This window comes from Ascaphus truei, chromosome 3 (genome assembly GCF_040206685.1).
Source record: "Ascaphus truei isolate aAscTru1 chromosome 3, aAscTru1.hap1, whole genome shotgun sequence".
NCBI classification, from domain to species: domain Eukaryota; kingdom Metazoa; phylum Chordata; class Amphibia; order Anura; family Ascaphidae; genus Ascaphus; species Ascaphus truei.
In genome coordinates this window covers 98,179,525-98,203,571 of record NC_134485.1, presented here as the reverse complement: position 1 = coordinate 98,203,571, position 24,047 = coordinate 98,179,525, and the positions used below count along the sequence as shown (strand labels likewise).

General features: G+C 39.0%; 1 protein-coding gene across 2 annotated transcripts in view; it reads right to left on the bottom strand.

The window, feature by feature from the left end:
• Positions 1-24,047, bottom strand: part of PRKX (protein kinase cAMP-dependent X-linked catalytic subunit) — a 155,567-nt gene that overhangs the window by 39,305 nt on the left and 92,215 nt on the right. For both annotated transcript variants that reach the window (XM_075594571.1, XM_075594573.1), the window contains exons 2-3: positions 9,630-9,798; positions 5,044-5,307 (exon numbers count right to left, since the gene is read on the bottom strand). In XM_075594571.1, coding sequence (XP_075450686.1) covers positions 5,044-5,307; positions 9,630-9,798 — 433 coding nt within the window. The remainder of the gene's footprint in view (positions 1-5,043; positions 5,308-9,629; positions 9,799-24,047) is intronic.

Here is a 24,047-nt window from a genome sequence, read left to right as displayed (position 1 = left end):
ACACCTTCCACTCCTATGCTCCTCCACACCCCTTGCACTCTTCCTCTCACCAACACTCTATACACGCCTCCTCCTTCATCTTACACCATTCATACTCACAATACTACTCTACAAGGCATGAACCAACAAAGACTCAGACAGCAACCAAACACCTCCCAAACTGCAAAAAATCACGCAAATATCACAGCACCACACAGACAGACAAATAACAGACTAGACAACTCACTCAGACTCGCAAAGAGCACACATTAAAAAGCAAAAGTCTCCCTCACCCACCCAACAGCACTGCACAAGGTGTGTGTGCTTAAAATTGAGGCTTATATAACTATGTGTTTACATGATTGCAACTTGTGCAAGATTATCTCTATTTTAATGCATGCATTACATTTACTCTATTATTTATTGCAATATTTAACTCAAATGTTCATGTATGATCAAGGAAATTTTATGAAGACCAACATTTTAGGGTATATCTGTAAGGTAACACGCGCTCTTTGATTTATTAACTCCACTTTAACCAAGTTAAGTAATTCATTGCCAAAGTGTTTGGTGTTCAGAAAATCGAGCTTTGCATATGCCCTTCCTTCCAGTTTAGTACTGAACTGTGAAGTCTGCTATAGCAAATGTAAAATGTACTTCATGTCTGCATCTGGAACAGCGATGGATATTTATAACCATTGTTGTTTCAACAGCTTTTCAAACTGAGGATCAATAGCCTACTTATGAACAATAGAGCAACACAATTAAAGCAGCAAAACATGTAGCACTGCAAAAAATGCAGTTTTATTACAGGATTGAATCAGGGTGTCTCCGGAGCAGAACTGTGTTAATTTCAGCTCTGGGGACCCCCTGCATCCATAGATACTTACCTCCATAAGGGATGCTGGTATCTCTGCAGCCAGGGAGCATGTGGGCCTAACAAAATGGTGGCTTTAAATGTCCTGCATCACGCAGGCCAATAGGAAGCCATGACATCATCCGCTGCGGTTTCTTATTGACCCGCATATTTACATTTAAACTCCACAGAGATACCGGCAGCCCTTACGGAGAGGAAGCAGAGGGTCCAGTAAGCTCCGAAGGCCCCCTGCTTCAACCCTGTAATAAAACAAATGTAAAAATTGTGCAGTGCTACATTTTGCTACTTTAAAGAAGAAATCCAAGCAATATCCTACTTGTGTTTAAAAAAAAATCAGTTCTGTAGTATTTGATAATACTTACTACATTTTTTTAAATTCAACTCAATTCAATTTCCAATGGGTTTTAATATAAGTGCTGCAAAGATCTTGCACTGCTGGGGAGGCTTTATCCCACCTCCCCAGCAGTGCAAGATCTTTGCAGCACTTTCCTGTTTGTGATAATTTGTTGCCAATATTACCAGCAGTTTGTGCTGCAAACTGTAACAATAGATAATGTTACCTTAGTAATATAAGAATACAATGTAGCTGCTGAGTTACACCGACTGAAGGATTGATTGAAACTGAAAGGCAGCCATTTAGGATCTTTGCTGATCGATCACTGGAGAACGAATCGATCGACAGCTTAGGTAATTTGTTTTCAATAAAAGTAATCAAAGGCAGCATATATTAAAACAAAAAAATATATATTTTTTTTGTTTTTAAAGTGCCGCAGGGACTGTCACTTTCAAGAATATTAAAAACGTATTATAAACTGGTTTTATTAGAGGCCCCTTATTAGCTAAGGAAAAGATAATATAGGCCTGCCAATCTAAAGAGTGCACTCTTCAGCACTGAATTATACTGTAAATCATTGTCTGAATCACAATGGTTGCCAAATTTAATATTTCCTGAAAAAAAAAACTATTTCAGTAATTATACCAAATAGAAAAGTACTGAAGGATATCAAAATATATTATGTAACCAGGAGGGGACAGGAAAAACAAGCATACCATGTAAAGGGAAACATTGGATCGTGCCATTAATAATTAAATATGTGAATGAGCAATATTTCAACATCTCACTTTTATATTGATGCTTGTGGCAAGTGCTGTTTTAGCAACTAATATGTATGTTTTTTTACACGGTTGTTGAATAATCATTTTAAAACTTCAGCTTTGTAACCTGCACACTCTACATTGGCCCGTAATAGTGAATCCTCCCACAGGAATGCAGTCGTAGTTAATACGGATGTTAAACCAGTTAGGCTGCATTAAAAACATAGAAACTGGAAAAAGCTCAACAACACTCAGTCAACTTTTATAAGCTTTTAGCTCTTGAATACTCTTAACATGCAAATCCAATGGGCTTTACTTATATTCATTATTTCACAAGCCCGATTATTAGTCACACATTCTAGTTACGTTTTAACTTTATTTATCCAGGATCACATTGGTTAATAATGCATAAATCAGGTAACATAAGACACAACTGGCCGTGAGCAAATGTTATGCATTTTTATCAAGCAATATTCTATTACTAGAAACCTACTAAGGCTTTGAAATGTTCTGAATTGAATTTTTTTGCTATAAATTTTGCTTTGTAGTTAACACAATATTTAACTTTCTAAGACGCAGCAGACTCGACCTGCCACTAGATGGTGACATATCATGATCATTGCAAGTACAGGATACCATTTTACTCTCTCCCCTAGCATGGAAGTGGTTAATACACATATTGTAAATCAGTTCACTTTGTGTTGGGTTGAGACAATACTAAACAAAATATGGGATATGTAAAATATGGTGTCATTGACCCAAGTGAAGCCTGTAGACATTTGCTCTACGTATCCCCCTCCCCCAAATAAAAGGTGTTTAATAGGCTACACCTACTGTACTACATTTTAAAATACGTTTTGTTGTCATATTCATTTTTGCTAATGTTCTCAAACTTTCTATTGTCTCCCTGTTTCTGTAAATATTTGCTTTTAGATGCATACGCTTTTGATCACTTTTAACAGAAATAGGAACGAGCTGTGTGATTAAATGCTTATGTAGCACCCATGTGGGAATGCTATGTTATTTTATTGGGTTAATGGTTCCTAGAGGAGTTAACTGCAGTAGAACAGCCTTCCATCCCATTCGGTGGAGTTGCTAGGCAAACACATAGCCACCCCACCTTTAGAAGGTGCTTAGTGAGGTAATTCAGTAAAGATACTATGTAGGAACGTAACCATTCCCTTTGTAGTCATAGTGACGTGTGATGTCACTATGGGGTACATATGATGGGGATGGAAAATACCAGATCAGATGTTAGTGGACCTAGAATGAGGGGGATCTCATCAGTAAGATTAATTTCTATAATTAAGGGTAAGCAAGGCATTTCTTGTTCTTAGGGAAAGTATCCCAGTGTAGGGGCCGTATAGATATATTCTTGAACAGGTCACTTGCCACAGTAGAATAGTGAGTTCCTTGGTACAGGTACTCTTCAAGGAGACATGGAGGTGTTGCTGGGGAATTACTTAAGGTTGGTCTCATAGTTCTATTCCCAGTAATACTATGGAATGCTTGGGGAATAGATTGCCCCTGCTCATATCTCTCATGGTTGAGGAATACCTGTTCATATGTATCTAATCTGCGACAAGAAGCTGCCCTCTGTACGAAAAACACTCATATTTATTCTTGAAATTGGCAGTTCAAAAAACGTTCCTGGAACCCTTTTAATTCTGGCTCACCATACCAGCCCTGCACGGACCATCAGCACCTGAGAATTAAGGTAAAAGAAACACTGAGCATCACCTACATCAAGGGTGCGCAAACTACTGGTGCTCGCGCACCCCTTACCTTGTTTTTCGGCGTCAAATGACGCCACAGGTCATGTGACGTCACTCCGTGACCCCGCAACGTCATTTGACAATCTTTATTTGACGAAGGTTTCATATAATATTTAAGACATGTAAACTCAAATTAAGATATATGCACCGTAGAACTATGGAATTCTATTTTAATTGATACAAAATCTTTCCTAGTCCAACAATAAAAAAAAGAGTGAAAGACCCTATTTTAACGGTATAATGTATGCGTAGTAACCGATGAGCCCTGTTTTGTATAAAACCTATACAGCTTTATCAATGAACAAGAGTGCACCGTATTAAATGGAACACATTCCAGCAATGAAGAGGCTGGTAAAATTGCCTTTCATTACAAACCATGTATATTGTTGCAAAATAAATACATTAACACACATATTTATAAATAAACATACTGTACATGCTGCCGCTTGCATGTACCACCCGTAAAATAACATTCAAGATAGCACTTGCTAAAGCTGTGCCTCACCTTCCCATAATGCAGTGGACATTATGTTTTAAAGGTTGCCAATAACTTGTGATACAGATCTATTTGTGGTTTGCAATATCCACCCACACTAACTGTGTCGCACAACCGAGTAACTCCCAAATGACTGTAACTGCCAAACCCATACACGTTGTTAAATACTAATATGGGTAGCAAAGTAGTAGATGTGCCTATCTTTGCCCAAAATAGTGACATTTAATCCCATTCATGTTCTTGAGTCTCCTTATATGAACTTCCTATCACCTAATTGCCTCATTTATTATCAACTCTGAGAATGTAATCAGCAACAAGTAATAATCTGCTCTGAACAGATCTATAAATAAATGCACACGGATGTCATATAATCCCATAATTTAGGCTGCATTGTATGCATTGAATGCTGTAGTAACTTTAATCCCAGTGCTTTCATTTTTAGTGATGGAGGTACAGTTCAGCATAACCTGCTCAAAGAAATATGTTTTGAATTCTGTTTAACATTTAGAACAATGCAAAACATTGGATATTCAGAGAAGAAAACCACCAAGTCGGAACATCTTACCTAACAAAGCACCTTGACACCAACTTGTACGAAAATTGTAAGACTATGGATGAAAGTTGGCAAATATTTTAACATTTCGCCATAATTCACAGGGGGTGGGACGTGAACATTTTTTACTTTCATATCAGCACACAGTCTTTGCTCAAATCAACAAATTGACTTTGCTCAAAATTCTTAAAAAAAATAAGTGGAAATGTTCACAATAGCACCATGAACTGCATACATCCAAAATGATTTGTAGAAATTAAAGTCTTACCTGTCAGAAAGCTTCTTGGCAAATCCAAAATCTGTTAGCTTGATGTGCCCTTCCTTGTCTAATAATATATTTTCAGGCTTCAAGTCTCTGTAAACAATTTCTTTGGAGTGCAAGTATTCTATTGCACAGATGATCTCAGCTGAGTAAAACAGTCCAGTGCTGTTATTAAAGCGTCCCATGTTGCGTAAGTAACTAAAAAGTTCTCCTCCAGGTACATACTCCATCAGCATATATAGGAAACGATCATCATGAGAGGTCCAAAACCTATAGTCAAATGGACACATCTTATTTATAAGAAAAATAGAGATATACTTTGGAACGTATTCAATTGTTATTCTTTAAGCCGTAATATAACAGAGGGAATACGACTACATTATATTTACAATATGCTGCATAAAACGATATCAGAAAATATTGCAATCTAGTATTGCGGATTTTCATAGTAATCAGATTTAAGGCTTCCACCACCAATTATTCCCAGACATGTCAACCCTCACTGATTTCTTGTGAGTCTCGCTGATTTGGAGTACGTCTCACAGATTTTTGTCATTAATGGTCTAAACAACTTCAATAGAATCTCGCTGATTACTGAAGTCAGTAATTTCCATTCAAATTACATATTTTTAGTCAAGAATCCCTAAATCTCACCACTTTTAGGCCTTGAAGGTTGACTTCTCAACATCTCAGATAACAATCAGATAGTTCCTGAAGGCCTTCTATGTATACACTTGGCTAAATGAAGGAACGTTTCTGGCATAGTACAAAAGGACTTTTGTGCATGGGGTACTTACTATGAAGACACATACTCAATCACTTATGAAAAAAGTTTTAATAGTCACTGTATAGGTTTCCAATGTGAAAAAATATATATGCCATTTGGCTTAACTAATAAAAATATGAATGGGTTTATGTATCAAGTCAAAAGTGGTGCAATTCTGGGGCAAAATAAAATCCTATTGATTTTTTTTTTTGCCCCAGAAATGCACCATGTTTGTCATGGTGCATGGTGGGGATGGATCAAATTAGCTGTGTAACATCACTGAACACTTCAAGAACAATAGCCTCAATATATTTCACAAGAGAAATTGGGCAAAACAAACCTAACCCTTTTCATACCGAAATGCTCATGGCGCCAGGGTGCCATATTCTGTCATCAGGGCCCTGTGATTGCTTGTGTAGAGTACACATTACCTTGAACCACCCTTTGATATTAGGAACAGAACAGGAACTTCTCTTCTGTCCGAAGTGTGATGACGGCTCCCACAGATTTCCCGTAGACATAACCAAAAAAAGCCATTGTGTTGAGGTGATGTCATAGAGCCATCAGAATGTGGCCTCTTGTAAAGTTTCCTCAACATCATAGGGCACCCACGGGAATAAGAAGCCTTTTAACATTTTAAAAGTATATTTGAACAATTTTAGCAGTGTTGTCTTAACTTCAAAAAAGAAAGAATCCTGTTATGTTGATAGTCTGGAACGGTCTAGGACATTTGGTCGCGGCCGTTTCTCTGCAACCAAATGGCTGCTGGCGCTTTGCCACACCTCACTACACCACCAGAAACTGCCAATGCCGGCCACTTCGCCGATAAGGTAAGTACCTTACTCTAAACAGTAATTAAACTTACTTAGAGGTGGCCGGCAGCAGGGATTCCAGCGGCGGACTGGCTTCGGGTCAGTCTCTGCGAAGCGCCGGCGGTCATTTGGTCGCGGCGTAACGGCCGTGACCAAATGTTCCATTCCGGTCTGAAGTTTTTATTTGAAGATTGTATGCCAAGACTATACAGACAATCATCATGCATATCAACAGCTAGTTATAGGATAGGCAGGACTTTATTGTGTCTGCATACAATGGTACAGCTGCATAGCAAAGCACAAAAAAGATTAATATATACAAATGCTTTGCAGAATTTGCCTCATGCATCTCAGTTTGCAAATGGCTATTTAACAGAGATGGTTGCGTTTGTCTGTAGCAACACAGCTTGGAGTATACCTGCATGCACTGGCTAGCATTGTCAAACCTCCGTGCCAGGTTACCTTCCAATGAGAGCTGTGTCCCTGTGTGCACATTTCCTTGTTACTGTTCAACTTGGACCGGTCTATATAAAACTACAAGTCACCAATGCTTTGGGAACGGATTTCTGTTTAACGGTCTACTAGCAAAACCTGTCATGCACTAACATTTCTGTTATCGGCATGTAGTGAATATCAGAATAGCAGGGGAATCAGAAATGAATGAGGAAAATATAAAAGTAACCAAGTGTAATAAGTTGTTGCAGTTTGTTTCTTTTTACTGCTTATTTAATGTTCTATTTAAATACAATCGTTTTAATCTATGTATGCCAATAAACACAGGTGTAGTTTGAGTGTTATTAATGTGAATTTAAGAAGGCTATAGAATAATTTAACATGACTTTCATAGAACACCGTATTCTGAAAGCTCCTTATCTATCTACCTGTATTACACAGTTCCATCTCATATCCCTACCTTAATGCCATCTCAATTAGATCAATCTCCTTAATCCAAGCATTATCAGATAACTTCACCATTTATCATTAGACCTGTTTTCTCCAACACAAGTCTTCTACTCTTAACAGACTACAACAGATATATCATCCCATCTAAATACTAGAAGGCCTCCCTCATCCTTTGTCATAACATAAATATGATTCTTTGATACTTAAGGGATAGTTCTATAATGTCGGAATTGGATGTTCGAGATGTTTTTGAAAAAAAATTCCAAAGGAATTCAATGGGGATTGTCGTCTGAAAATGGCCTGAACAACTGCTTCGGACAATAAAGAATAAGGCCCTTAATATCAACATTGGTGTGTCTATCATACTTACTCTCTCTTCCTTATACCATTGAACATTTCCTCCTTTTCTCATATTAGCACAATTAGGCCCCATAGGTTTGGGCGATTACAAAAAAAAAAAACTCCCACAATAACGGTATCAATACATTTATTGCGATAAATATTTGGTCAAATTAAAGTCCAAAAATGTTCTAGTAAATCTAAATAAAATAAGTACATTTTCTTAAGATTTAGTAGAACAAAGGGCCCTTTATTTCCAAACCCTTTCCATGTCTGCCCTTCACCTTTTATCACTTATACTGCTTCAATCTCTCTAAAATCACCCTAATTCATCCACCCCTCATCCCATCACTCTCACCCTTAGATTCTCAGCCAATTTAAAAACATATTTAATTTTTAAAATGTTCCAAATACATTGTCAATTTTTTTTCCATTTTTTTTTAACATTTGTTAAATTAATGAAGAGGTTGGAGGAGAAAGAGGAAGGGGGTTGAGTACAGGCGGGGAGGGTGGGGGGTATTTAAAAGGTTTAAGAGCCTCAGGGGGGCAGGAAGAGGTTAAGAGTCTCAGAGCGAGGGGTGGTGGGGAGGTTAGATTCCCAGGGGGGGAAGGAAGGGTTTAAGAGTCTTAAAGGGAGGGTGGGGAAGGAAGGAGTGAAGAATGCTAGAAGAAGGAAATAAGTGAGGTGAGGGGTTGTGACCTTTTGTTTCTTGCTGTACGCTGTCTCTCATGCTATCTCACATGGAGCTGCCCGTGCATCTCCTCCCTCTATGCAATCACAAGCGTGGTAGGAACAGAGGGAGAGAGGAGGGGAATGAGGGAGCATATCTGACAGCTCGGTGAGGGACTCCACAAGCCCAGCAGCTGCGACCTCACACTCTGGCACCAAGTAATACCGTGGTAATAAATTATCTCACATATTGACTTTCCATCAATTTTTATTACCGCAGTGTTACTCTGGTACTGGTATATTGCCCAACCCTACCAAACCCTACCCCCCCCACACGCAATCTCTCCTCCCCATTGCTGCATACAATTGTGATGCCCCTTTCTAAATTTGTTATATCAAAATTATGACCACTAAAACATGAGTCCTCACCTTCTTGTGAGGACAAAAAAGCCTCCCGTCACCCCACTCCCCACAATATTTTGCCCACTCTAGTTTCTATTTCTATGTTTCAACTTATAAACACATGTCACAGTTTCCTTTCCCCTACATAGGGGGGCAAGTTTTGTCTACTGAACTGTTGGTCTATCCACAGTAGAAGTGCGTAGAAAAAAAGAGGACTTGCCGTGGAGAGATGCTCTTCTAGGTTTGCTCTTCTTCCCCTGCCTTAGCAATTAGCTTGCCTGCTCTGGCACCTACTTTTGCATAAACAACTGCTACAGGTGCTAAAGTGGTGCGTCTTCTAATAAATCTGTGTGGAGAGCAGACGGATTTGAGATGGGGCATATTATAAAAAAAAATATGGAGTCAGGTGGACAAAAGAAATGCTTGAGGGCGGATACAATATTGTAACAGGTCAAAGATGTTGCATGAAGGGAGGGTGAGTAATGGGAAGGGGGTAGAAGCCACTTGGCAAGTGAGATTGCTCGAAAACACAGACAGTGTGTGATGCAGGCGCATTCTGTGAAATATGACACAATTCAGCCCGTTTGTTAAAAAATGCAATATACATAAAACTGAAATGTTTGACTTATTTGTTGATAACAGAATGTTCGTTACTAGATGAATAGCATAATATGGAGAGTGAGAAGGTTGTGGTACTTACAGTCTAACTAGAAATGGATGGTTCACCTCTTTCAAGACCGATTTTTCGTTGTGCACGTGCTGCTCTTGTTTTAGACGAATGACATCAGGAATGCTCATTACTTTTAGAGCAAAGTAGTGCTTTGCGGTTTTTTCCTTCACTAGATGAACCCTCCCAAAAGTACCAGTCCCTGAAAAAGAAGAAACACACAAACACATCAGCTGATGGTTTTGTAGATAAAAGTTAAATTGGAAAAAGAGTAGCAGATCTATGGTGTGTAAACAGCGGTGGTCAGCAAAAAGACATTTTCAAAAACTAAAATGGAGTAACATATAAAATGAAATTATTGCTTTCTTGATGCGCAAGTATCGACACTCAGAGCTTCTAATCACATAATTCTTTCCCCTGGACTGATTCTAGTTCTTACTCATCAATGTATCAGAGTTTGTGCTTTATCTTTACCAGTGAACAGAGTTTCTCAACAAGGACTTTGAGGTCAGAGAAACCTGAAGTATTTCCGTGGGAAAACAAATTGTGATGTTCGTGTATTATTTAACAAAAAAAATTACATTAACAAACACTGTTACTAATTTTGAAGTCCATAGTAAGTTCAATGCATGGTAGTAATTGTTTTTTTTTAACTTTCAGTTTTAAGGGATCTTAATTGCAAGTAACTTATTGATAAGCTCAGAGGGTTCCTTGACAACTGAGTCATATGAAGAGAAGTTCCTTGAAGGTGGATAAAAAAAAAAAAGTTGAGAAAATGTTCAATAACCATTTGTCGAAATTGCTAGAGATACACCATACTATTGTATGTGCAAATTATCAGTGTAAACATAGAAGGATTTATGTATCAAGACAAAAGTGATGAAATTCTGAGGCAAACAAATTAACAGTTACAGTATGTTAACAAGAAAAGCCTTTTTGCTTTCAAGGGAAGTTCTTCAACACATCAGGTGCAATTGCTTTGATACTACAAATTACATATTTACAATTCTAAATGACTAACCAACCATTTACCGGTAATACAGTATCAATATCTAAAGCGTACTACTAATACTGATCACATACAGATGTAGCAAGCCTTTCTGTCACCATAAAGCAAACGGCCACAGCGCTGGGGGAAAGTGTCTGGTGTGATTGTGCTGCAGGGCCCATGTTTCCAGATCAGACCCCCCCCAGAGAAGTAAATCCATCTGGGCCATGAGCAGCCGCGGCAACACAAACAGTTTTGCTACATCTGTAAGCAATTGTAAAATTTTCCAGTACGTTTCAGAGAAAAATTTGAGAAAAATGATATTCACGTTTTAATGGAAGATGGCCATTGCATTGAATCTGCACACAATAGCTTCATTCCGTGATCAAAGGAACCCCTATCAAATTAATGTTCACTACTTAACAGACGGAAGCAGACAAGAGCAAAAACTTGTAATCATATTTATTAATGGTGTATGTCAGTCATTTAAAGTTTGTTTGTTTAAAACAGTGATCCTCATTGATCCCACTCTGTTTTGGAATGGGTGACATCACAGCCAAGTGACAGTGTCTCTCCAGGTTTCAAGATAAACAATAACATTTAATAAGAGAGCACTACGAAGATAACTGCTGGGAAGCTTCCTGTCTGTGAGCCAGGTAAGAACCTATCTACCGGTTTGGTAGCTTCCAGTAGGTGGCAATTTTGAACCCGTAAAAAAATGGATAGTTGAGTATCATCTCTTGAATGTCTCTTGCCCTGTGTTAGGACAGTGGCAGTCCTGAACCAGGAAATCTCCCTGGTTTAACCAATGTAATCTTCAATCATAAATAGCTATTTTTAATATTATTATTTTTGTAAAGCCTTTTACTAGATCTTAAATTATGAAGCAAATATAAAGTCTATAATGTGACAATCCCACAACAATGTCACTCATTATTATCATCAGTTTTCCAATACACATCTGTGGAACCTTATAAATTAAGAAGTTTTCCATTACAATGTGATTAGTTAGTCCACAGTCATCAAATCTCACTCACTTTAATCTATGGACAAGATGTCAACATTAAATGTTGTTTTGAACGTGCTGCAAGGGTTAATGTTTTCACATTCTCATAACCCAGATACTTACATTACATTTAGTAATAAGCTAGTATTGACATGACCACAATTCAGAGTAAAAAACGAGGCTTACTGTCACTATTCAAGACAATAGTTTGCTTAACCGACGTGCACTTCCTAAAGCTATTACAATGAAAACATGTTCATGGTAAGTCATACAGCTACAGTAAGTTACAGAGCAGAAATAGAAACCTGAAAAAGAGCTTGGTTTCATAAGGATCCCCCAACATGGCCACTGAGGCAGTACATCTACCTCTATGATCATGGCTGCCGAGGCAGAAAGTCCTCCTCATTCTGGATCTATTGCCTGCACATGCCTGCTCCCTTTATAAGGTTGCATTCCCTTCTCTTCCTTGCCTGTGTAAGGTTCTGTTTTGCTGTACTCCTGCTGTAGCCTTATCCTGCCTGTCTAGTTCCTCCCTGTTGCTGACCCCAGCCTGTGACCTTGACCAACCTTTCTCGAGCCCTGACCTCGGAACTGTGACCCCTACTATTCTGCCTTCTCCAGCACTGAACCCAGAATAGTGACCTCACTCATCCTACTGTACCTTCTCCTACCCTGACCTCACAATTCTACTCTTCAGGATCCGGATCCCAGGTGGTATGGGTTGGTCTCTACTCTCCACCTCTGCCTAACGGGTCAGTCTCCTGGACAGTACACAGCGGCATACGTGACCGTAACAGGTTCAGAAGAACCAAAATTTTCTTTATATCTGTAATATAGTCTATTAGAAAATGTTGCTCTTCTCAATAGGTCCAGTGTTCTATATACCTCAACTAACCCTGCCCATTTTCTCTGTCACCGTGTGTGTTCCTATCTTGTTACATAGGCCGTAGGCAGATATACTGTAGTATCTGTTTTTCCGGGAGCTTCTCTGAAGCTTAGGGGCAACTGGTCACTGCTATGCAATCAAGTCCAAAGAGTCCTTATGGACTGTTCCCATCCCAATCTCTTATGTCACGCAAATTATATGCTGACATGAATCATTATACATTGGTTGTGTTTTACATAATGTCTCTTCATAGGACTTAGACAGCTTGCAGAGTGTGTTTAAACATGGACATGCAAACTAGACTTCTGAGAGCAGAACACATTCTAGCACTGAATCGTACTGTATACATTAAAAAAAGAAGCAGCTTAATATAAAGATTTGTTTTTCATTGATAATCTTTAATAAGGATACATCTATTATTTGCTCTCCTGAAGCCTTCAAAATAACTTTACATGCTGTTAATCCATGGATTACATATACTGAATACACAAAAATAAAAACAAATAAACAATTGAAGATACTTTGTTTTGTTATTTCACTAGCTTTTGCATTGCCCTTGATTTGTGTTTAAAGCTGTATCACTTTTCCTAAAGTTTTTGTCAACTTTTACATAATTCCTTCTAGGCTTTTTCGGAAACAATATGCAATGCAAATTCTAAAACCAATGGCAGCTTTAGTATATAAACCACCTTCCAACATCATTTTACTCCAATGGAATAGCATTTGCATTTGAATTGACACGAAATCTTTAAAACAACAAATCCCAAGGCACCAGCGACAAATTTACCTGCGTGGTGTGGAAGGTAAGTATAGAAACTGTACTGTCATGCATTGCCCAATCGTTTTACATCTGATTTAGCCGCAAGCAGAATGAACTTCATGAACTTTGTAAACTTGGACACAGACTCCTGAGATGTCTCAACTCTCTGACTTAAAACGTAACATTCAGGATTTTGTAATGATACCGAGATGCTTAAGACTGGCCCAGCATACAGCTTCTCATTCAAAGGGCAGTTCCATTTAGCAGACAATAAACAATATTTTACACAATTGCCTTTCCTAGAAAGAAATAGGCCCACATTTATTAAGCGGTGTTATGCCATAGGACACCTTCTGTCACTGGAAGATATGACATGACCAATTTAAGTGACTAAATAAGCCAACAATCTAGGTACAAGTGCTGGAAGGTGCCTTATGGAATAGCACAGTTTAGTAAATAGGGCCTTTAAAATTAAAAACAAAACTCCTTTTGCTTTTTGTGTACAAATGATTAATTTCTATTTTCTATGGATCCATTTTTTTATATCAGCTTATAAAAAAATGTCTAATTATGCTGCCATCATTAGCCAAACAAAACAACAAAAGGGCAATAGTGTGGATCAACAATTAAAGTAGCAAAACGTGAAAAATTATGTTTTTTTTTTAAATAAAGCTGTTCTGTAGTATTCAATAAAACGGTCTGCATTTTTTTAAACTCCTCCTGCCATTTTTTAATGTGTTGATCATCCTTTGGCAACAAAGTATCACAAACAGATCTGTTGCTGCGTTCCAAAGAGCAGATTGTCTATTACTCCAAACACTAATGTGTTACACATAGTAATATAATGTTACATATCAGCTGCAGCATTTCACAGACAGCAGCATAAAGAGAGAAGCCGGCCATTTTGTTAGGCACACAATCAGGACATCAGAATTTTACAGATTTAGAACAGGAGTACCAAACGATTGCCAGTTTAGGTAAGAATATAGAAATATACATTGTCAACTGCTTACTTATAAAAAAAAAATAGAAAAAAAAGGGGGGAAATAGTACTGCTGCTTTAACTTGTATGTCCAGCAGATGAAAAATTGTTATAAAAGAGATTAAGTAAAGATTGTAAGAAACTTCCACAGAATTTGGTAACTATTAATTTAAAATACCTGTTTAAAATTCTGTTAATCACCTACATTCAGGGCTAAATTCAATATAGGCCTACATTAAAGGAGGTTTTAGGGGCGTGTTTGGCAAAAAATCCTCATTGAAGTCAACAGTTCTGAACGGGCACATTTGAGTATACTGAATTTACCCTGTACCTACCCTACCTTCCATTCAAAATCCTCCTAAAAGATTAGCCTTGATGTTGATTTTGTGTGCGAGCATACCGCAAATACCCTATAGCCTTCAGTTATATAGAAGAATTGCTTTGTTTATTGTTGCCCCAAAATGGATATTCATATATTATTGGTTTTTAATAATTGTTAAAAAAAATACAACTGCAGCACAAACTAGCTCTTGTCTGCTATATACAAATAAAGAAGTATATTCATCCTGAAAATCCAATTTGAAAGCTGCCTAACTCTTTACTCTGTAACCCCATTGCTGCCAGGGGATGTGAGTTCCCTGCAAAAGGGGAAGAGTACACAGAACTTTACTCAGTGTGTGGAGTAAGAAGCAAGTCAAACAAGGAGGAACACCTCAATCTAGAGAGTTTTCAAGCTATACTTTTGAAAAACAAAAGTCGAAATACTACTTTAAACTCCCTGAGTGTTCAACACATCAATATTTCAGGAAGGTCTTTTTAAAGCCAACTGCGAATATAATACTTGGTTAGAGCGCACTGGAAAGGAAATGTAATCTGGCTTCTGATGATTAGCAGTGTACAGTATTTCAGTATTGTTATTTCCCGTGCAGTCCTCTGGGCCTCGTCTGATGCAGACAGATCTGGCAGAGAGATATACAGTTTCTGATGTGGGCTAGTTTGAACACCTGTCACAAGAGAAAGAGTGTGTGGCACAGGTGAGAGGAAGTAACGTTTACTTCCAAATGGTTCTAAACAGGCAGGCAACTCATTCACGAAGGATCCATTTTAATCTCTACATTTAAAAAAAGCAGAACATTTGTCCAAAGAATTAGATGATGAACAGTCTCAAATGAAGTAATCATGAACAGCTGTTTTAAATGTAAAATGATAAAAACACTGATCTGACCTAGGCTTTCAAATTAATTAAAAAAGCATTTAATTTTAAATCTTGTTTTTTTTATTTAAAAAAAAATCAGTTGTGTAATATTAGATAATCCTTACTGCATTTGTTTTCCCTCTTTATACCATTTGTAAATAATTGTTAATGATTTTTAATGTATTAATCTTCTTGGGTTGCTATAGCAACCATTTCGGAAGCTACACCACTTCCTTTCTTGAAATAGGCAGCCATATTGGGTGCCCAGGGAAACACGATCTTCGCTGATTGGTCACGGGAGAACACATTGATCAGCAGCTTAGATAATTGCTTTGCAATAACAGAAAGGAACGGCGGCATTTATTAAAACCAAACAAAACCGGACAAGATACAATACCCCTTGAAGCAATTGCAATAGAAAAAGGGTTGTGTGACTCTCACATTGTGTGGTCATTGGGGTAAGATCAATTTATAATATTTTATGTATCTTTTCCTAGATTTTTTATAAGTATTATAATACTTCAGGTGCATGCCCAAGTATAAAACATTAAGCAAAATCTTCATGAAAAACAAAAACTATATATTGGACAGCATGTTTGCTGGTCTAAATGTAATAATATGAATGTTTAAAATACTTTACAGTATAACTGGAACGTCTGTGTCACATATGGCTTGTGTGCAACTGTTAAACACAGACACATCCAAATCTGTGATGCAAGGGCTTGATAAATGATGCAACAATTTATAAGCAGTAAAATATGCTGTACATTATTCAAGGGTTTTCTTTACCCATATCCCCAACATGTCCTTATTAGAGAGCCAATAAAGTTAACGGAAGGTGAGGAGGGGGACTCTGGCTGTACATACACTTGCTAAATATACAGGGACATCCCACACAAGGGAGTAGCCAGAAGAGATCAAACTCCTCCCTAGTCTACCTTTAACAAATAAATGAAAATGATTTATAGGTGTCACATTTGGGTAAAAAATTGTATCAATCACCAAGAGTCTGCAAATATGTTAGTGGCATTAGTTCACTATGGTCCTAGGAGAGATTGTCCCTTTAAAGTGGAATTAATTTTAGAGCCTGCTTAAGCTAATGACAGTTACAGATTGGGGTCAAGTATCAAAGCAAACTTGGAGCAAAATGTATGCACACTACATTGTTTTGTGTCTCTGTGTTAATATATCAAGGTCTTTGCTCCAAGTTCTGTGGTCTGTGCTTGCGATTTGGGAAGTGCCAATAAGACCAGTTATGGAGGAGGTGCATGATGCCCAGATTTTAATGAGATGCATCAGACACCGCATCTCTGTGGCAGTTTTATATCTTGTGTTCAAGTCAAAACCTTCGCTAGGTACTGCTGCGGCACATCTGAGTCTAACACATCGCCGGTTTTTCCCTGGCTTTTTCCTGGAATGCGACGCACTTCACCTGGAGCATGCCGCATTCATTTTTCGTTCTCAGCCACGGGTCATGTGCGGTTGACGCGTGGTTGATGCGTTTATTGAGAATGGTTCGGATTTAATAGGTTGCAATTCTTCGCGTGTCTGCCAGATGGCAGATATTCATGAATTGTAATGCGCATGCGCTTCAGTAATGTGTCGACTTGCAGGTGTTTCGTTTAAAAAAGATACCACAGTGTGCTATTGTAACTTGGCCTTGAGACTGAAGGAAGAGGTTGCAAAAATGTATCAATTTAGGCTTTTCATATTAAAGAAAGACAAAGACCAGTTTCGGTTACAGTATTCTCCAGAGACCCGCCGCCCGCCATGAGTGTTCAAGTGCAGCCCGTTTTCCAAAAACCCGACAGAAGTTACGCGTATTTGATATGGGCTGCGATTAATGCAACAGATGATAAGATGGCAACAGTTGCTCAAATTAATCAGTATTTTATTGAAAACTATGACTTTTACAAATTTTTGCCAGCTCCTCATACGTGGAAGCGTGTAATAAGGAAAAGGTTATGTAGCGATCCCTGTTTTTATCGTATTGAGCCACAATTTTTGGGAGGGTATTGGTGTGTATCACCAGCTTTTTCCTGTATATTTATATTACAACAGTATATATATATTTTGTATATTTATATTACAATAGTACTGTATATATATTGTGTATATTTATATTTATATTAAAACAGTATATATATTTTGTATATTTATATTACAACAGTATATATATTTTGTATATTTATATTTATATTTCAACAGTTTTATATTGCTGCATATTAATAGAACAATATATTGTATCCTCTTGATCTACTGTCTCTAATATTTTTACTTACCGGAATGTTTTTCTTTACATTGTAGGGAGACAACTCTTCTGGTGGACAAAATAAGTGAGGAGAATGATGAGAGGAGTGCATTAAGGGTCAAATACATTCTGCAGGAAAATCACAATCTCGCTGTATCCAAGACCAGCATAAAGAAGATGAGATGCAGCATTGGATGGAAATATGGACGTGTGAGGTTAGTACTGGACAGTACAGGAGGTAAAAGTGTTGTTTAGGAAACTGTACTGTACGCTAAAATTATTTATTGCTTGTCATTACAGAGCGTACCCCATGATAAGGGACGCAAACAAAATCAAAAGAGTGGTCCAGGCCCAGGCATGGATCGACAGTGGGGAAACTTTCCAGGATTGCATCTTCACTGACGAGTCTACTGTGTCGCTGGAGAGATTTGCAAGCTTTGCATTCCACAAAAAAGGCTGCATATCTTTGAAGCCGCGGCCAAAACACCCCGTGAAGCTGCATGTGTGGGGTGCCATTTCTACGCGTGGACCAGGATGCATTGTCATCTTTGAAGGTAAAATATATCAAATATAATGTAGCCTTATGCACTGTACTTTACTAGTGTAGCCTTACTGTATGCACTGTACTGTACTATTGTGCAGTTTTTTGAGCACTTTTCTTTTCTTGCTATAGGAATCATGAATAAAGCTTTCTTCCAAGACAACATTGTCCCTGAGATAGTGCAATACATCACACGCGAGTTCCCCAATGGTCACCGCTTCTACCATGACAACGATCCGAAGCACACCGCGTCAACAGCGCATATCCTTGAGCGCGGTATCAACTGGGTGAAGACGCCAGCGGAGTAAGTGCGGTAACCGTGTCTCATTTGTTTCCCACAGTTTTTACTGTGTACTGTATCTCTTAAACTAATTGTCCTTTTTTTCCAATGACAGATCGCCAGACTTCAATCCGATCGAAATGGTCTGGCATCAGCTGAAGGACCATATCCGGAAAGTGGCGAAACCCTCCAAAAAGGACGAGTTGTTGAAAGGCATAATGAGTTTTTGGAACGATGTACTCACCGTGGAACGCTGCAATAAATATATAGACCATATTGCCACTGTGTTGCCCATTGTCATCGCGCGTAATGGGCAAGCATCAGGAAAGTAGTACTGTGCTATAGTATTGTAAGTACAGTATGATACAGGTAAGTATGGCACAGATTTGTTCTTTATCAATAGTCAGAGTATACAGTAGTTACAGTTTTTTCTTTACAGAGAGAGCAGCACCAGCCATCAGGTTACAGTACATAGTATTTAACAGTAGTCAGAGTATACAGTAGTTCCAGTATAACGAAATCACCTTGTACCAGGAGGGAAGATGAGTCAGCGGGCACTACGGTGCAGGAAAAAATCAAAAAGGCTGGACTGTGCTACAAAAAAAAAAAAAAAAAAATCCTTTATTCAGACATGGTTAAAAATTGAGAGGAGGGAAGAGAACCCCTGCGCCTCTAACGCGTTTCACTCGCAATCGAGCTTTTTCAAAGAGTAGTTCCAGTATAGACTAGTTTGACAGTACTACAGTAACTGCCTACTATCTGCTCAATTATTTCTTTCCAGAGAAAGCAGGACCAGCCATCTACAGTAATACTACACATCACACAATGCCATAATACAGTACGCACATAACTGCACTAATTTTTTGTTTTCTTGTTGCTTCAGGAAAAAAGGGTGGTCTGGGGGGAGGTGGGGTTTTGTGTCCAGTCAAATTTGTTTGTACAGTAAAATGTACAGTATATAAACAGCAGTAATGATGTACACAAAACCTCTCCTCTCTCATTGAACTACTGTACTGTACACAGAATGAGGAACAAGATAAAGACGGAAAAAATAATATTACTATATATATATATACACTACCGACACACTTTATTAAAGTGTGGCCGGTACCGCAAGCCGGGAGATTTCCCGGCTTGCTAGTGGCCGCCCCTCGGCGTGCCGCGCGTCATAGACGCGCGGACATGCGTCTTCGGGAGCCTGCGCCCCCTGCACGCGCGTCCAGGGCTCCCCGAGGGAGCCCTGGTGTCCCGCGATCGCGGGACGGCGGCAGGGGGTTCCGGGGGACCCAGCGGACCCGGCAGCGGTAGGGAGAGCGCCCCGATCGGAGGGCGCTCTTCCGCTGCTTCGGCGCGCGCCCGTCACCCTCGGGCGCGCGCCAGGCTACTGCTGCGGCCAAGAACGGGCAAATGCTCGAATAAACTTGGCCGCAGCAGTATATATATATATATATATATATATATATATATATATTATTATACATTACAGTACACTGGCGACACACTTTATTCGAGCTTGGCTAGTCCCACGAATTCGGGTATACCCGGGTGTATTGAGGTTTGTGACTGTTTTCTGCCCGAGTACATTGAGTTATTTTCCAAGCAGGGATTGAAGCATTTTATTCCCGCTGGCTGCAATACTGCACAGTATATATATATAAACTGCATTACAATTCATGAATTTATGCCATCTGGTAGACACGCGAAGCATTGCAGCCTATTAAATCCTAATCATTATCATTTAACAGATCAGCCGCCCATCAGCCAGGCATGAACCCAGGCTGGGAAGGCAAATGCAACGGGGCTTGTCAGAGGTTAGTAGTGGCTTATTCCAGGTATCTGCCAGGTACATACCGGGTATTTGCTCGAATAAAGTGTGTCGGTGCAGTATATATTATTAAATAATATTCTTATAAATGTGCATTATTCATGTTTCCCCATGTTTTAGAAATGTTTTCTAAATGTTTATCCAATTTCAATCTGCCAAAAGAACTTAATAAAGACTGCATTATGTATTATTCATGATTATTTTTATATTTGTATTTTTTGGTTCCTGATAAAATAAAATAAATATTTATTCACATTCCTGCTAGTCGTAATAATTTACAACAACCACAACCCACCCACCCCTACAGTACACCAATGAATAAGAATGAATGACAAAACAACATGAATCAGTTAATGTTTTTTTTAACTCTCAATTCTCACAATGCTGTGCAAATCGGATTTACATTTCAAAATCGAGAAGGGATTTTCCAAAGCGTTACCATAAACAAAGCCTCAAAGGGTTGGGGGGGTAGGGTAATTACATGCAGACGCACTGAGGCTTTGTAGCTCGGCTATGGACGGATTAAGAACACAATGGCAATATTCAGAAAATTAACGACTCTGTAGAGAGAGGGGGTTGGGTGACTCATGCGCAGTAAGCAGCAAGCTCCCATCTCTAAAAGGATTAGAGTACACGCAGGCGCAGTGAGGCAATTGACGCTCGGCTAGGGTCGGATTAAAAACACAATGACTAACTAACTTCAGAAAATGAATGACTCTGTGGAGGTGTCTGTCGATAAGAGTTTGTGTGTGCATGGGGGAGGGATGAAGGATTAATTGTGCAGCAGTTCAAAGAAATAACATACTGTACTGTAGAGTACAGTAATTTCAAAAGGCAGTTCATCATTATACTGTAATTTGATCCCTAAACCCCCCAAATACAGTACAGAAAAAGCACATAAATCAACCATGTGCAGGCAAACGCACAGATTTAATATTGTAATATCAAGATTGTTTTTGCAGGCTTGTGGATAAAATAACAGTTAAAAAATCATAATTACATTTTTTTGGGGGGGCACTCAAGCAAGCAGTGGTGGGTGAAGTTACAGGCGCATGAGCAGGAGTAAACTAGCTCCCATCCGAAAGAGGATTACACACAGGCGCACAGAGAGGTGATGCTCTGTGCAAATCAAATTCGAGAAGGGATTTTCCAAAGCGTTGCCGTAAACAAAGCCTCAAAATTCCCATCTCAAAGAGAATTACACGCAGCCGCAGTGAAGGCTTTGTAGCTCGGCTATGGACGGATTCAGAACACAATGGCAAGATTCAGTAAATTAACGACTCCGTGGAGAGGGGGGGGGGTTGGGTGACTCATACGCAGTAAGCAGCTAGCTCCCATCTCTAAAAGGATTACACGCAGGCGCAGTGAGGCTTTGTAGGTCGGCTATGGACGGATTAAGAACACAATGGCAAGATTCAGAAAATTAACGACTCCGTGGAATTTCAAATCCTTGAGCTAGCATTCGTGGGGGAGGGGGCTGCAGGGTACAGCTGCATGAAGTTCAAAGCTAAAGACATACTTTAATTTCAAAAGGCAGGTCATCATAATAATATACCCCCAAATACAGTACGTAAAAAGCACACAAATCAACCATGTGCAGTCAAACGCACAGGGTCGCAGTCAAAAGCTACAGCACAGATTGAATATCATAATACAGTAAGATGGTTTTTGCAGGCTTGTGGAGAAAAAAAAATTACAATACATTTTTTTTTTAAATTTTTTTTTTTTTGGTCAACTACCAATCACTCAGGCAAGCAAGCAGTGGTGGGTGAAGTTACAGGCGCATGCGCAGTAGATTCCTGCTGTCAAGCAGGAATGTGATTGAAACCAGACACACGTTCAAAGGAATGTTGTGGGAGAGATGTACTGCATTGCACAGAAGATAAGAAGTTGAAATACCCTGCAGTGCAGTTAATTATCCTGAGCGAGGGGAGAGCGCTGTATATGCCGAAATGTGACACTGTTACAGTACTGTACACGCCTATGCGTTTCAACAATTTTCAAATGAGACATACCGTACAGCAGCATAGCACTGCAAATGCATGTATACTTTAAATATGCAAATTTACAATTACTGCACGCGCACACACAGACTGTGTACTGACGTAGGTTGAACCGCGAAGGTATTAGACTTCAAAGACAACAGCTCGCAAACGCCCCCTGAGTTTTTACACGGCATTGCAGTATTGCAGACAGCGAGAATAAAATGCTAATATCACGAGCGCGAAAATAACGCAGTTCACTCCGGGCGAAAACGACAAAAAAACGCACCTAACCGGGATTATCTGAGAGTCGCAGATCTAGCCGTCTTAGACTTAGATCGCCCGCCACTGTACGAGCTGGCGTAGCACTTTTTGGCTAACAATTTGCGTCAAATGCAAGAAATACTTTCTTATTTGGTTTAAGTGCAAGCAAAAAATGGAGCAGTGCATGAAAACAAAATTCTATGCGCTCTGTCTCTACATTGATGCATTTCCACCTAAACATGAAAACTAGAAAGTACTGCAGTGAAAAAAAGGGCCAGACACCAACATTTACCTTGTTTACTTTAGTCTTTTGTAGGAATGTGCATCAACCAATACTTCAAATCACTACAATTGTTTATATGCCCACACTTTTTAGATTAGATAGTAGTATTGTGCAATTATATAGAACCCTTATGACATTTAGTGAACGTGAGGTTGCGTACATTGCTTCAGTAGAGCACAATCATAACAGAAGTGGAGGGGGCTCGATTTACGTGGGTCACTGGATTCTGATTGCAACCACGTGATGGCTATTAATCTTCCAGCATCAAAATGGTTGCATTGCCTCAGCGGCACAACTCTGCAGCTAAATATATTTATAACAATGCTTAATAATTATCTGCTAATGATGTATCCAAGGCGGCCCTTGTGTCGTTTATATTGTTCCTACAGCACAGGCATCATTGTGAGCACACAGTGAGCACCCTGCAACGCTGGAAATATATGGTATTCAGAAATATTATAAATTGGTATAGATAAAAGAAACTAACCTGAAAGCCTACACCCTAATTGTTTTGCCATCAAATGTTATAGAACTGCTTGTAGAACAAATTACTACTAAATCAAGTGTGCTCTTGTGATGAAACGTAGGATAGAACGTTACGGCTGGATTTGAGTTACCGGTGAATGCAAATTTAGGATGACAAGTAAAGCAACATTAATTCGATTCTTTAATAACAAAATGCATGGGTCTAATCTGCCATGATACATGGTTCATATAATACTTTTTCAGTGATACATTCTAAGCATAGTATCATGGAAAGAAACAGAGTTCCTCTATTGCCCTCATGATTAAAAATGTATTAAACACACACCGTGCACAAAGCAGACTATATTTAAAAACTATATATGGGTCCAGAGAGAGAGAGAGCTCTTCCTACTGATCACACCAGTCATATTCACCTACATTAGATATATAAACATCAGCTATACTAATGTGAGGATATCTAATCAGAGTCCAGAAAGAAGCCGCTGCATGAGGTGAAATGAATGTCAGGCAACATGCATGAGGGTCTATAGCACACCAGTCATGTTTGTATCACCCCACTGAAGGCTAAGGCTACGCTTACCTTGCGACGGCGAAGCAACGTCGCTCCAAAACAAATACACTGACTCCGTAGCAAGCGCTTATAGTAAGCGCGATGGCGACAAAGCGATGGAGTGGCCCAAAAATTTTAAGCCGGGTCTATTTGATTTTTAGAGACAGTCGCC